Genomic DNA, 15,416 nt, shown 5'->3' with positions numbered 1-15,416 from the left:
TGGGTCTCCCACGCGGGTGCAGGGGCCCAAGGACTTGGGCCACCTTCTGTTTTTCCAGCCTTAGCAGAGAGCTGGATCATAAGTGGAGCAGTCGGGACTCGAACTGGTGCCCATATGGGATACCAGCACTGCAGGCAGCGGCTTTACTTGCTACGTCACAGCGCTCGCTCCAACAACAGGGGAGAACTGAATGGAGTTTCTGGCTCCTGGCTTCAGCGTGGCCCAGCCTTGGCTATTGTAGGCATTTAGGAAGTGAACCAGATGAAAGATATCTCTCTCTTGCTCTCTGTCTTGCATATAAACAATAAATAAATAAATAACAATTAAAATAAAAAGATATACTTTTATCTCAAGGTCATACTGATTTTCTATTTTTTCTAATAGTTTCAAAGTTTTATGTTTAGGTCCATGGTCTTTTTGGAACTAGAAACAGCGTGAGGTGGAGGTGTAATTTTATTTTTTCACATGAAAAACAAAGTGTCCTGATATATTTTATTGACTATGAGCAAGATTATTTCCTTAGCCTATCTCTTTAAACAGAATAGTGGAATGAAAGAGTGAATTCACCTGGGAGGGAAAGGAATTCATAAACCGAATGATCAGTTTGCAGAATTTCTCCTTAACTCTTTAACTGTTCTTAGAGCATAAAGGCACAGAGGTCAGAGACCAATCACCAAGCAGCCTGGCCAGTGCTGCACACCTACCCGGTGCCCACAGATGTGGGGGAACTGAAGAAAAGGCCACGGCAGCACACTTCCAGAGTGGGGATCAAGACAGACAAGACCATATGCTTTCCATTAAAATTTCTCCCATTCCAGCAGATAACAAACAGAAGAGATATTTTTAGATTTGTTAAGGCATTTTTGCCCCTGAGGAACAGCGCACACTTGGCCTTATGCACTTACCTACCAGCACTTGTGGGACTAACACATAAGCAGCCTGTTTTCTTCATCTTGTTGTTGATGGTGCTTCTACACTAAAGGCATATCAAGTGGAGCCCGCCCTGGCTTCCACAGCCATTCTCTGCTGGCGCTCAGTGTAGGTGAATGAGCTAGAGGTGGCTGGGCCTGTACCCTGAGCAGGTGGGCTTTCCCTGAAGACATAGCACAACTGATTGCACAGTAGCCAATATTGCCCCCTTTCACATGACCTTGGGGGGCATTGCCCTGCCCTGAGAATAGCACCTTGCTTACAGTTACCTGGGGCTCCCCAGTGGGGGCTGGATGAGTGGGCCTTGAATCTAACACACAGGCCACCTCAGACGCTGGTCTGGTGGACAGGCCCTGAGCCGGTGCTGCAGAACTGCTGCTTCCTGGGTGGACTTGTGTTCTTGCCAGTGCAGACCCTCGGCAGCCAGACCTCCCAGTTGGAGGGAGGAACTCAACATCAGGTGTTTCCCTGGAGCTAATAGATTCAAGGACTCATTTTTTTTTTCCCTTCTGCCTATTAAAGAAGGGGAAAGCCTGCACACCCTGCAGTTAGAGTGTTTCTGGTCTTGCTCTGCAGCTTCTTGCCAATAGCACTCAAAGTGGGATCTGACTTTCAGGATCGCATGTTGTAGGCTGTGTCTCCTAAACACTGTTGTAGTTACCCTGTCTGCTCCGTCCCACTGCTACTGTTGCAGCTTTTCCCTGGGCCACTGTCCTTATTTGCTGCCAGGCCCCTCCTCCTCTGGTCTTGCCCACTCAGAACCCCTTTCCACACTGCTGCTGGCGTCATCTTTGTCAGTTAGAAAACTCAAACTCCCCAGTTTAAAATCCTCCAGTGGTTTCCTTTTTACTAATAAATCCCATACTTTAGCCTGGCACTCAGATCCCTGCCCAATATGTCTTCTAATCTTCCTTTTTCTCATTTCCTGCCACTTTCCCCACACGCCATAAACTCTAACCATTGTGTACTATTGCAGTGTCCCTACTGCGTCATGTGCTTACTTCCATGACTTTACACATAGAATGAATATGTTTTTCTTTGTCCTCAGCCCCACCTCTGACCCACTTCCTGTGGTCATTGTTCAGGGCCAACTAAAGCACTCCCTCTGAAAGGCCAGTCCCAGCTCTCCAGACCTGTTCTTCATTCCCTCCTCAATGCTCAGCATTCCCTGATTGATACACACGCACACGTGTGTAGGAATATAGATTAATTTAAATAACCTGCATTTTCCCCCGTTAGACTGTAAAGTCTATTGTAAAGAACCTAGCATCATGCTTGGCACAGGGTAAACATTTCCCAGATGCTAAATGTTATGATGATGATGGTAAAAAATAAATAAATAAATCTGTATTAAGTCACATTAGGCCTTCACTGACCACCATCACTAGAGTCTTGTCATGTCAGTGCAATTAAAAATCTTTTAATGACTTATTTATTTTTTTGTAAAGCAGAGTTATGGAGAGAGGGAGAGAAAGAGATCTTGCATTCATTGGTTTTACTTCCAAAATGCCACAGCAACAGGGGCTGGGCCAGGCTGAAACCAGGACCCCAGAGCTCCATCTGGGTCTCCCCCATGGGTGGCTGAGGCCTAAGGACTTGGGCCGTCATCCACTGCCTTCCCAGGTGCATTATCAGGGAGGTGGAGAGGAAGAGCTCGGATATGGGATGCTGGCATCACAGCTGGTAGTTTAACCCACTGTGCCGCAATGACCACCCCCAATTAAAATGTTTTAAAAATCAGGGAGAGGGACACCATCAGTAAAAGAGTACACAAGGCAGGAAGAAAAACAACTATTTTCAGGGAAGGGAATTTTTAAACTGAAGTCTGATCAGTGGTGAAAACCCAGAGAAAGATGGAAGAAATTGGGTCAGTTGGTTAGATTTGAACAGACAAACTCAAGGAGAATGACTGATATCTTCATCCCTATAGCAGACTGTCTGGTGAGGATAAAACTAGGACCAGTCTCTGAGAAGGTGTTTCGGGTGAGAGTCTTCATAGGGCAGATTTCCCCTAACCTCCAGGGCTGTCTGATAACAGCTGTGACTGAAGAGCTTCTGAGCATAGTGCATTGGAAGTGGCGCTGGCAGAGGCCTGAGGCCGGCCCTGCAAGCTGTCCCACAGTGTATTCCTGTGCTGAGTGGCAGACTGGTCTCATCACCTCTAATACCTGTTCTAAAGTTGTAATTCAGTGCCTGTGGTACTTTATGATAATATGAGCATGACCTATGGTAGGACACTGAGTAGGAACAGAACAGTTTAAAAAAAAAAAAAAACTCTTTTTTTCAGAATGATTTCCAGGGCTGGCGCCGTGGCTTGGTTAATCCTCCGCCTGCAGCATTGGCATCCCATATGGGCGCCGGGTTCTAATCCTGGATGCTCCTCTTCCAGTTCAGCTCTCTGCTGTGGCCTGGGAGGGCAGTGGAGGATGGCCCGGGTGCTTGGGCCCCTGCACTCGCACAGGAGACCAGAAGAAGCACCTGGCTCCTGGCTTCGGATCGACATAGCTCCAGCCATTGCGGCCATCTGGGGAGTGAACCAACAGAAGGAAGAGCTTTCTCTCTCTCTCTCTCTCTCTCTCGCTCTCGCTCTCGCTCTCTCTCACTGTCTGTAACTCTACCTGTCAAATAAATATATTAGAAACAAAATCTTAAAAAAAAAAAAGAATGATTTCCTATTTTCCCTGGCTTTGAAAATGACATCAGAGAATATTGGCACAGTAAATGGCAGCCCAGTCTGGAGGTTTGCTGTGAGAAGACTCCTGTCTTGAGGAGAGGTGGGGTGGTTGGTAGGCGTGACATCACTCACTTAGCAGCCTGAATCTGGGCCCCTCTTTACTTACTTGCTGGAACTGTTAATACCCTCATCTCTAAAATACATCTAATAATAAATTTTATACAGTTAGGGTGAAGATTACATCAGATAAAGAAGTGTTAGCATACAGTGCAGAACAAGGTACAGATTAAAAATTACATTCCTTGTCTTTTCAGAAGAATAAAGACTTTTTTGTTTGTTTTGGTTTGGGGTCACCCTGGCATCGGCAGATTTCTTGTCAATGTCTTCATCACCGAAGTGTCCCCTGTTGCCGGAGCCGTCGATCCTCTTTGCCTTCCTGAGGAGTCAGGGAGTGCATCCCCCACCAGCTTTTGGATACTTTGCTATTTTTAGCTCTCAAAGAGCGAGTAGTTTCAGAATTAGCCTCCTGATGTCTTTTGAAAGTAATTTTAATTTCCATGTTTATAAAAAAACTTTTGTTTCTTTAGTCCTAATCCTAGTAACAACAAGAAAAGAGGATTAGATTCTATTGACATCTCTTAAAGCAATTTCAACATACACGTCAAAATCCAAGGAAAACTGGTCACTCCTACAGCCTTTGAGATACAAAAGAGAAAAGTTCACTTATGTTCATTTGTTCTCTTCACTCTTGACCATCAAAAAATATAAGTGCAAAAGGAGCAGCTATGTTTCCAAGGACCAAGTTGTAGTTATTTGGCGTTGCTTTTCAGATATTCTTCTCAGAGCTATCCCTGGCTTGCTGAGTAATCTTATCCCAAAAGTCACTTCACCACTGAGCCTTCATTTGCTTGTCCACAAAATAAAGTTGATTTGTGGACAACAGGTGCCATCTTACGTATAAGCAGTGGTTGACGTATAAGCGGCAGGTTCTTTCAGCTCAGTGTACTTCACCACTCCTGCGCTCTAGCAGACCCATTCGGCCCAGGGAGGATGGGGACACAGAAGGTATTCTGCTCACGTGGCTGGGGCAGAGCCTCTCCGGATGTCTTCCGAGTGTGATGGGAGGAGATTTCCAACAGGAATAGTCACAAACTAGCAAGTTTCACTGGAAACTTACATACTAGTTTTGGGATACAGGCAGTGATCACATAAACAAGTAAATGTATAGTCATGTGTCACCTAAGGACAGATGGGGATACTCTGAGAAGTGGGCTGGTCAACCATTTGGTCCTTGTGCAAAAACATGAGAGTGTACTTAAACAAACCTAGGCAGTGTGGCCTACTACACACCTGGGCTCTACAGTGTAGCCTATTGTTCCTACACTCCAGACCTGTTCGGCATGTTACTGTAAGCAGGTGGTAACATAATTGTAAATATTTGTATGTCTAAACATGCCTAAATAGAGAAAAAAATGCAGTAAAAATATTAAGTGAGGGGTGGGCTAGTTGGAATGCTGCTGTGCCTAAGGTCAGTGCCCACCTCTGGCTCCTGACTCACCTTCCTGCTGATGCAGACCCTGGGAGGCAATGCTGATGGCTCAAGTTATTGCCACACATGTGGGAGAGCTGGGTTAAATTCCCAGCTTTGACCTGAGCCTAGCCAGGCCATCGTGGGTATCTAGGGAGTGATCCAGTAGGCAGAAGCTCTCTGTCTCTGCCTGCTAAATAAATAAATAAGAAATAAAAAAAGACATGGATGGAAGAAAACTGTTTCTAAAAGTACTAAGTGATATCTTCCTGCTAATGAACAACCTAGGAGGTAGTTGTGATAGCTCAAGTGCTTGTCTCTGTGGAGCAGTGGGTCAAGCTGCCGCCTGCAACACTAGCATCCCGTATCAGCCCCTGTTCAAGTCCTGGCTGTTCTGCTTACAATCCAGCTTCCTGCTATTGCTCCTGGGAAAGCAGCAGGAGATGGCCCAAGTGCTTGGGCCTCTGCCACCCATGTAGGAGACCTAGATGGAGTTCCTGGCTCCTGGCTGCAGTCTGGATCAGCCCTGACCATTGTGGCTATTTGGGGAGTGAAACAACAGATGAAAGATCTGTCACACTGCATTTCAAATAAATATTTTTTTTTTAAAAAAGTGCTTGTCTCTATCATACAGATGGGAGACCCAGATTGAGTTTCAGGCTTCTGGAATCAGTGAACCAGCAGGTAGAAGATAGATCTTTCTGTCTCTCACCCTCTGTCACTCTTCCTTTCAAATAGAAATAAATAATTTTATAACAAAGTTATGGAAAATGTATATTTTGAAAAAAATGCATAGATTTCAAAATGTTTTGTATGAGAATAAACTTTTAATTCTATTTTTCCAAGAACTTTTTGAGGTACCCTTGCATCTACCAATTCAAGTGATTTCAAAGTAATTCTACTTGAAAGCATTAAAGGAAGAGTCTGTAATTGTTAAAAACTAAAAGGCATCTCTTCCATGACCCTGAGTACAGATTTCAGTTATGACACTATATCACTTGGCTTCCCAGATTAAGCCCCTGACTTTCTTCTTGAGATGTGACATCCCCGCAGATTGCTAATTAAGAGACAACAGTTGATCACCTCCCTTCTAAAATCAGAAAATGATTGAGGGGTAAAGAAAGATGACTTCTTTGGAGTTGGAAAGGATTTAGGGAACAGCATATTAACAAAGATACACTATTAAAGCTCCAACATGTACAAATCCCAAAGAAGCTTTTAGGGATTTAGGGATTTAATCTTTAACTTTTAAAGCCAGCTTTCCATTGTCAGTCAAAATACAAATGAGCATTTAAAAATTGTGGAGAGCAGTGAGACAGGCACTTACACACGGCTAGTGCAAGCACAAATGACGGTCTTTGTCAGCACACTCTTAGTAAGTCACTCCTCATCACCTCCACTGCTGTTGCACTGGTCTGAGCCCTGCCCTCTGTGGCCAGGAGTTTGCAGTAGCTTCCCACCTGTCCTCTTTGCTTCTCAACCCTTGCCCCCTTGCCCAGCTGGGGAACAGCCAGTCCACGGGCCATATGAAGCCCACGAAATCATTTGGCCCTGCCAAGGCAATTGCATGCGGGACTCAAAATTCAATAAATCTCTAGCTGGCTAATTTTTAAGCTGGTAATTTTTGCATGGCCCACAAATGATATTATAAATATCCAAATGGCTTTGGCAGAAAAAAGTTTCCCCACCTCTGCTAGAGTGTTTTTAGCACTGCAATCCAAGTGACCCTTTTCAAACATAAGTTACATCATATTCTTCTGCTTAAGACCCTGGGATGACTTGTCATTTCACTCAGGATAAATCTTAAGCCCTCCTGGTAGCCTCTAAGAACCCCCTGAACTGGCCAGCCCTTTATCTCCCTGCCTCCCACTACTACTACTGGCCCCTCATCTATTCCGCTCTAGCCACTCTGGCTGCTTAGCTGTCCCACTGACAGGTCAGGTCCCTCACGCTCTCAACATAGAGCCTTTGCTCTGCCTCTTTTCTTTGTCTGAGGTGCTTTTCCTTCAACTAACAGGTTGGTTAACTCTAGTTTCCCTCAAGTCCGTGGGAATCCTACCTTCATGGTGTGTTTTACCCTGGTTAGCCTGCCTGTTCAGTACTGCGCTGCCCTCACCCTCAGCACCGTGGCACTTCAGATACCTTTACTTGGCTCTTTCTCTCAGCACCTGGAACTGTTTCTGTTTACTGTTATCCAGTGTCTTTTCCCACCTTCCTAGAACATAAGCTGCACTAGGGTGGGGTTCTTTGTTTTATTGGCTGATATAAGTCCCCCAGTTAGTGCTGGCACAGAGTAGATACTCACATATTTGTTGAATGGGTGAATTTTAATAAAACTTTAAAAGCTTTAAAAATCTCATTTTTAGAACTCATCCCTTAAAAAAGAGTTATAGCCAAATATTTATTTGAGTTTTTTTTGTTTTTTTTATTGGTTGAAATTGTTCAGGTGTGGGTGTTTGGCACAGCAGTGAAGATGTCCGTGGAATTCCTGTGTCTTATCTTAGCACCTGCTGCATTCAAGTCCCAGGATCTCTCCTGATTCCAGCTTCCTTCTAATATGCACCCTGGGAGGCAGCAGTGATGGCTCAAGAAAGTGAACAGGCAACCCGCAGAACAGGAGGAAATATTTGTAAAGCACATGTCTGATAATGGTTTTGTTAAAGATTTATTTATTTATTTATTTGATAGGTAGAGTTACAGACAGTGAGAGGGAGAGACAGAAAAAAGTCTTCCATCCACTGGTTCAATCCCCAAATGGCCATTACGGCCAGAGCTGGGCCAATCTGAAGCCAGGAGCCGGGAGTCTCCTCCGGGTCTCCCACACGGGGTGCAGGGCCCAAGTACTTGGACTATCTTCCGCTGCTTTCCCAGGCCATAGCAAAGAGCTGGATTGGAAGAAAAGCAGCCATACTAGAACTGGTGCCCATATGGGATGCCGGTGCTGTAGGCAGATAATTAACCTACTGCGCCACAGTGCCAGCCCCATATGATGATGGTTTTAATACTCAGAATATTCAAGGGTACTTCAGAAAGTTCCCAGAAAACAAAGTTTTACTTGTGTTGCAAAAATAAAAATTGAAATCCATGCATAATTTTTTGTAATACATATTTTCTACTACTTTTAATTTTTCATGAACTTTTTGACAATAACTCCTACAATGCAACAACAAAGACAGACAACCCAGCTTAAAAATGGGAAAATGATTTGAATGACGTTTCTCCAAAGAAGACGTACTAGGGCCAAATAAACACATGAAGAGATGTCAACATTTATTAATAATTAGGGAAATATAGATCAAAACTACAATGATACATCACTTTACATCTGTTATAATGGCTATAATTTTTTTCAAAAGGGAAAATAACAAACCAAGGTAAAGATGTAGAGAAATCTGAACACCCATACAGTACTGGTTAGGACTAATTTTGATGCAGCCATTGGGAAGCACAGCTTGGTTTAAAAGCTAAACATACATGTGGGCACTTGGTGTAGTGGTTAAAATGCCACTTGGCACACCATTTAGCATAGCAGAGTGCCTGGTTGTGTCCAATCCAGTTTCCTGCTGATGCGCATTTGGGAAGGTAGCAGACAGTGGCTCAATTTGTTGGGTTCCCACTAACCCACTGTGGGAGGCCCAGATTGAGATCTAGGCTCCTGGATTCAACCTAAGCTAGCCTCAGTTGTTACAGCCATTTGGGGAATGAGCCTGTGGATGGCTGATCTCTCTCTTTCTCTGTCTTCCCCCTACTCTCCCCATCATTCTGCCTGTCAAATAAATAAAGAAATCTTTAGGAAAAAAAAAAAAGAGCCCTTATCAGCAAACTGCTATGTATTACATATAGTTTTATATTCTTGAAACTTTTTTTATTGTGGTAAAGTATATATAACATAATGGGGCCAGGAGTTGTGTATAGCAGGTTAAGCTGGCACCTGCAACGCTGGCATCCCACATGGGCGCCATTTCATGTCCCAGCTGCTCCACTTCCAATCCAGCTCTCTGCTAATGTGCCTTGGAAAGCAGCAGAAGTTGGCCTAAGTCCTTGGGTCCCTGGACCCATGTGGGAGACCCAGATGAAGTTCCTGGCTCCTGGCCTGGCCCAGCCCCAGCCATTGCAACTTTTAGGGGAGTGAATCAGTGGAGGGAATATCTCTCTCTGTCGCTCCTCTTCCTCTCTGTCTGTAACTCTGCCTTTCAAATAAATAAAATAAATCTTTAAAAAATGATTTTTAAAATTGTGTAATATAAAATTTGCAATTTTTACCATTTTTATTTAGCCTTTTTTTTTTTTTTGATAGGCAGAGTGGACAGTGAGAGAGACAGAGAGAAAGGTCTTCCTTTAGCTGTTGGTTCACCCTCCAATGGCCACCATGGCCGGCGCACTGTAGCCGGCGCACTGCGCTGATCCGAAGCCAGGAGCCAGGTACTTCTCCTGGTCTCCCATGGGGTGCAGGGCCCAAGGACCCGGGCCATCCTCCACTGCACTCCTGGGCCAGAGCAGAGAGCTGGCCTGGAAGAGGGGCAACCGGGACAGAATCCGGCGCCCCAACCGAGACTAGAACCTGGTATGCCGGCGCTGCAAGGCGGAGGATTAGCCTGTTGAGCTACGACGCCGGCCAATTTAGCCATTTTAAAAAATTTAACAAGCAGAGTGACAGAGAGGGAGACAGAGAGACAGAGATCTTCCATTCCCAAATGGTCACAATGAATGGGGCTGGACTAAGCTGAAGCCAGAAGCCAAGAACTCCTTCCTGACCTCCCATGTGTGGCAAGGACCCAAGCACGTGGGCCTCTTCCACTGCCTTCCCAGGTGCATTAGCAGGGAGCTGGATTAGAAGTGGAGCAGCCAGGACTCAAACTGGTGCATTGATATGAGATACTGGCATTGCGGGTGGCAATTTAACTCACAATGTCACAACACCAGCTTCATAAAGGCTCTTATGAGCTGATTATGAGTGTCTCTACCCAACTGCTCATTAACTTGTGATGTTGGTAGCTTCCAGTCAGTGATGGAGGGAGTACTTAACCATGGCAATTGGCAAATGCTATAAAAGAGCCTTTGCCTCAACCTTTTCAAGCCCATTGTTAAAATACCTACCAACACAGCACTGTGTGTAAACATACATGGAAACTATTTGGCCGGGGGGGGGGGAGGTTGGTGGTGGTGGTGGTGGTGGTGGCTAATGTGGTGCAGCAAATCAAGCCATGGCTTGTGATGCTGACATCCCGTATCAGAGCACCAGTTTAAGTCTTGGCTGCTCCGCTTCTGATCCAGCTCCCTGCTAATGTCCCTGGGAAAATAACAGAAGATGGCACAAGTACTTTGGCCCCTGCCACCCATGTGGGAGAACTGGATGGAGTTCCAGGCTCCTGGCTTTGGCATGGCCCAGCCCCAACCATTGTGGCATTCATGTGGGGAGTGAAACAGCAGATAGAAGATCTCTCTGTCCTCTGTCAATCTGCCTTTCAAATAAATAAAAAAAAAAAAAAAAAAAAAAGAAACCATTTGGAGGGATAGTGCTAGACTGCTAACAGTGTTCCCCCATGGGGAGGACAATGGTATTACACCAAGAATGTGGAAGTAAATTTAAACTTTTTACCATATATGTTTCTATGTTGTTTCCATTTTCTAACAGTGAGGATACAGACATAGTTCTTGTATCACTTTTTTAAAATAGACCTATATATATATATATGTATATATATACACACATATATGTGTGTATATATAGGTCTATTTTAATATATTAAACATATATTTTTATATTTGTATGTATTTATATTATTTATATATTTATTTACATATATATTTATAGATATCTATTTGGTGTATATATATATATAGAGAGAGAGAGAGAGAGAGACATTAGTGTTGGTGACTATCCCCTGAGAGACTGAAAGCTGCTCGTGTATATTTTTTGAAAGAGCCCATGATGAGCTTGAAGGCCAAGCCTAGGACTTAGGTTCTGTTTCTTGAAAAATCTGCCTTTCTTCTTGCCTAACTGAATGAAGCTTTTCTCTTCTCTTTGTAGGTTATCCCACAGCCTACCCGGCAGCAGCCCCTGCCTACAATCCCAGCCTGTACCCGACCAATAGCCCCAGTTATGCTCCAGGTAAGGAGAAAGTAGGGGCAGCAATGGTGAGTGGGTGGGAGGTAGGGCTCTAACTGGAAAAACAAATGCCCCTGCTGGCTCAGCCTGTCCAGCTGAGAGTCCCCTTGGGGAACTGGGGCAGCTCAGCCTCCAGGTAGGGGTGGGATGGAATCCCTCCATGCTCTGTGAGGCTGAAAGTTGCCCATTGCCCCCTGTGCTGGTATGTCTGAGACGTGCATCCTCACGGAACCTGTCCTGCTCTCCCAGGCAATGTCCAGGTCCATTCTTTGCTCAGTTTCCCCTGAGGCTGCCACTGGGAAACACACACATCCACAGCAGACTCATGGGCTGTGGATTTGCAAGAGTGAGAGACTTGCCACCAGAGGGAAAGAGCTGGTCTTCAAGCTGAGACAAGCTGCTTGTTTTTCTGAAACAGGAAAGGCTCGATGCTCATTGCATCAAAGTTGAAATGGATTTGAAAATGCTGAGAACGTCAGTCTGCCTGGGGCCGAGAGCATTGCAGAGGCTTTACCCCTGACCCTAACCACCATGCGTAGCCCATGCTTTAAGGTCCTAGGTTCGAATCCTCATTACCCCACTCACTAATTAGAAAGGCCTTGGGTAAGTCACTCACCTCTCTGAGGCTCCGCCTTGCCTCACATGTACAGGTGGTTTTCTGTAAGTTCTCTTCATTACTCAGTAGTATTTATTTGTTGGAAGTTTTACATACATACTAGGATAGAAAAGCTAAAAGATGTCATCTTCGCCTGAAGTGGCTTGCGGGCCATGTGGCAACCTGGCATATGAACATATATTTGCAGTACAGTGCAGTGAGTATTGTACAAGGAACCCTGCCAAGAGGAGGGAAAAGTGTCTACCTGGGTGTGGAGGTGTGAGGAGGCTTCACTGAGAGGCTAGCAGGAAACTCCAGAGGGAGACCCACACGCAGGCAGACGAGCGTTTCAGGCAGAGCGAAGACAGCAAAGGCAAGGAGAGGCAAGCAGCGGCACTGTTGGGGACCTAGACGTAGAGGGGACAGTGAAGGCTGGCCTGTGATAGGCTGGGTGGATCTAAACTACAGAGGCAAACAGGTACATTTAGAAAAACTCTTGAACACCAATTTCTTTTAAGATTTATTTGTTACAGAGAGAAAGTGAGATCTTTTTTTTTTTTTTTTTTTTTTTGACAGGCAGAGTGGACAGTGAGAGACAGAGAGAAAGGTCTTCCTTTTGCCGTTGGTTCACCCTCCAATGGCCGCCGTGGCTAGCACGCTGCGGCCGGCGCACCGCGCTGATCCGATGGCAGGAGCCAGGTGCTTATCCTGGTCTCCCATGGGGTGCAGGGCCGAAGTACTTGGGCCATCCTCCTCTGCACTCCCGGGCCACAGCAGAGAGCTGGCCTGGAAGAGGGGCAACCGGGACAGAATCTGGCGCCCCAACCGGGACTAGAACTTGGTGTGCCGGCACCGCTAGGCGGAGGATTAGCCTAGTGAGCCGCGGCGCCGGCCGAAAGTGAGATCTTCCATTTGCTGGTTCATTCCCCAATCGGTCACAACGGCCAGAGCTAGGCCTATCCAAAGTCAGGATCTTCTTCCTGGTCTCCCACATGGATCAGGGGCCCAAGGATTTAGGCCATCTTCTACTGCTTTCCCAGGCCATAGCAGAGAACTGGATCAGAAGGGGAGCATCTGGGACTCGAACCAGCGCCCATATGAGATGTTGGCATCACAAGTGGCGGTTTTATCCACTACACCACAACACTGACCCCTAAGTTTAACTTGTAACACAACACAGAAGCCTCATCTAACTTGATTTTCCCCAAGTTTATGTTCTGTTGATGGTCAACATACTTCTAAGCTATGACTAAAGTAACCCATGCCGTTTTCTCAGAAACCCACACAATCCATGAGAGGGCAGTGTTAGCACTTGTGTTAGAATACCCAGACTAAGAGTGGGCAGGTGGGGGCTGTGGCAGGAACTCGCTTCTGTCAGGTGTGACCTTGGGAAGATGCCTTTCACTCTGGAATCGTACACGCACACACACACACACACACTTACACCCTGGGTCTGTTCTGTTTGGGGGCAGCGACCTCTGCAGTCATAGGTCTCCCGAGCTGCGGAGAATGTTCCTGCCGTGCAGAAACTGGCTCAAGGTCAGAGAGGACAGTGTCGCTCCTCAGCTTCCTGCCAGGGCAGCCGTTTGTGAACAGAGAGGTGTCTGCAAGGCAGGAGTAGATGCCTGCCAAGGAGCCAGGCTCGCAGGTTTAAATGTCTCTCAGCTGCTTCAAGGAGACCAAGAAGTTGTTCAGGGAGAGCTATTTTTAGCAGCTCAACGCACCCTAAGATGTCATCTGTCTGGGATGCAGGAGGCGGTTTCACTGTTTCATTGTTTCTGAAAACCAGATGGACATGTAGAGCTCTTCCCCCAAGCTCTTAACGATCCAGAGATCGTACTTATGAGTTATTGGGTGCCACAGGAGGCAGGATCCAAGCACAACTTGGTTTTCAGAATCTGAAGACCAGAGGGTTTGTCGTGTCAGTGGTGATCTGATTTTAAAATCCAAGTTAGCAGAAACAGGTAACTGATGAAGTGCAGACTCACAGAGTCTGTTGCAAAGCATTTTCCTCAGTCGTCTCACTTGATTCCATGACAGCCCTAGAAAGTACATTCTCCCCATTTTGCTTATGACAAACCTTATGAAAGGTAGGGGAAAGAAATGTGTGTTTTCTGAACACCTGCCTTGTTGCAGCCACTTGCAAGCCATGGTACTTTCATTTATTTTAACCTTACTCTTGTGTTAGAGCTTCCTCCCTCCAAGATGAGTTGTCTCTGTTCACAAACGGCTGCCCCTGGCAGGAAGCTGAGAGTTCTACAGCTAACCAGCAGTACACTGGAATTCAAACCTAGCTTGTCTGATCCCTGTCTGTGCTCCCTCCATAGCACCACACTGTCCTGGATGTTTGGGAATGGGGTGCCTCTGCAGGGGACCCAGCTCTTCTGTTGGTCTTTATGGTTTATGTATTTGAAAGGTAGAGTGACAGAGGAGCCTTCTATCTGCTGATTCACTCCCCAATTGGCTGCAGTAGTTGGGGCTAGGCCAGGCTAAAGCAGGAGCCTAGAACTCCATACTGGTCTCTCCGATTGGTATTAGGGGCCCAAGTACTTAGGCTTTCTTGGGACTCAAATCAGCATTCCCATATGGGATACTGGTATCACCAGCCTTAGCTCAACTGGCTGCACCATAACGCTGGAGCCTGTTTTGGGTTTTACAGGCAGCTTTTGTAAGGCCAGCCTAGCTGATGTCCCGGAACCTTTACTTCCTCTAATGTGTAAAGCCTCAGTCATGTGTGAAGTCCCTCTGCTGTTCTGGGGAGAAATGAAATATATTCTAATCATGAATGAGCAGGAGGTTGGGCTTGTTCACATCCAGGCGGCTTCTGGGTCAGCTGCCTAAAAGATGCCGTGGCACTCAGGGAGGCCTTCTTCCACAATGAGTGGACTTTCCTAGATGGCAAGTCTGCCACCCTTTGAGGGTAGAGGCACTTGGCACCCTATGCATTGTTTCCTGTGCAGCCCAGGGGAAAATATCTCAAGACAAAGTCTGTTTTTGTAACTACAATGTATACAACTTGACACAGATTCATAGTGGTAATTTCAACTAACGTTTCTATCCAACAGAGTTTCAGTTCCTGCATTCAGCTTATGGTATGAGAGCTATTTTTCCTCATCTGTATTTCAGCCTATGAATGTGTTCTCTCGTAACAATGGTAGCCCTCCCTTTCCTCCCCAAATCCCCTACCCTAGGCTTGGGCTCCCCCAGGTGGCTCAGCAGCAGTTCCTGAAGCATGCAGGAACATGTCTGATGGTGCAAAATCATGGGTTGGAGACACAGCGAACCATCCTCTAGGCAGCAGTGAAGGACCATGGCACTAAAAGGCATCTCTCATCCTAACCTGGCTGCCAAATGAAAACGAATCAAAGTTCTAGGGCCTGTTTGTGGCTCCTCTGTTGGCCTTGCAGCAGCCTCTATAAAAAAAAGTCCTTGGATTATGCCTATTAGAACCCAAAAAAACCACTCTGGCCCAGGATCAGATTTTCTATCTCCATTGGCAGTCTGACATGTTTGAAGACCTGGTTGAATATATAGAGTGTGTTCCCTTAGCCCAGATCTTGAACTCTGGGCGTTTTCCTGG

At 45.9% G+C, this 15,416-nt stretch overlaps 1 protein-coding gene across 5 annotated transcripts in view; it reads left to right on the top strand.

Annotated features, from left to right (window-relative positions):
* FAM168A (family with sequence similarity 168 member A) overlaps positions 1–15,416 on the top strand; it is a 189,040-nt gene that overhangs the window by 154,984 nt on the left and 18,640 nt on the right. For 3 of the 5 annotated variants that reach the window (XR_009866383.1, XM_062196685.1, XM_062196684.1), the window contains exons 3-4: positions 11,164–11,244; positions 14,902–14,928. Coding sequence is in view for 4 of the 5 variants with exons in the window: in XM_062196685.1 (XP_062052669.1) it covers positions 11,164–11,244; positions 14,902–14,928 (108 nt within the window). In the remaining variant the exon portion in view is untranslated. The remainder of the gene's footprint in view (positions 1–11,163; positions 11,245–14,901; positions 14,929–15,416) is intronic. The other 2 variants (XM_062196687.1, XM_062196686.1) reach the window with 1 other exon arrangement.

Source organism: Lepus europaeus, chromosome 7, assembly GCF_033115175.1.
Source record: "Lepus europaeus isolate LE1 chromosome 7, mLepTim1.pri, whole genome shotgun sequence".
Lineage (NCBI taxonomy): Eukaryota > Metazoa > Chordata > Mammalia > Lagomorpha > Leporidae > Lepus > Lepus europaeus.
The sequence above is the reverse complement of the archived record's forward strand: the minus strand, read 5'-3'. Positions and strand labels throughout refer to the sequence as shown.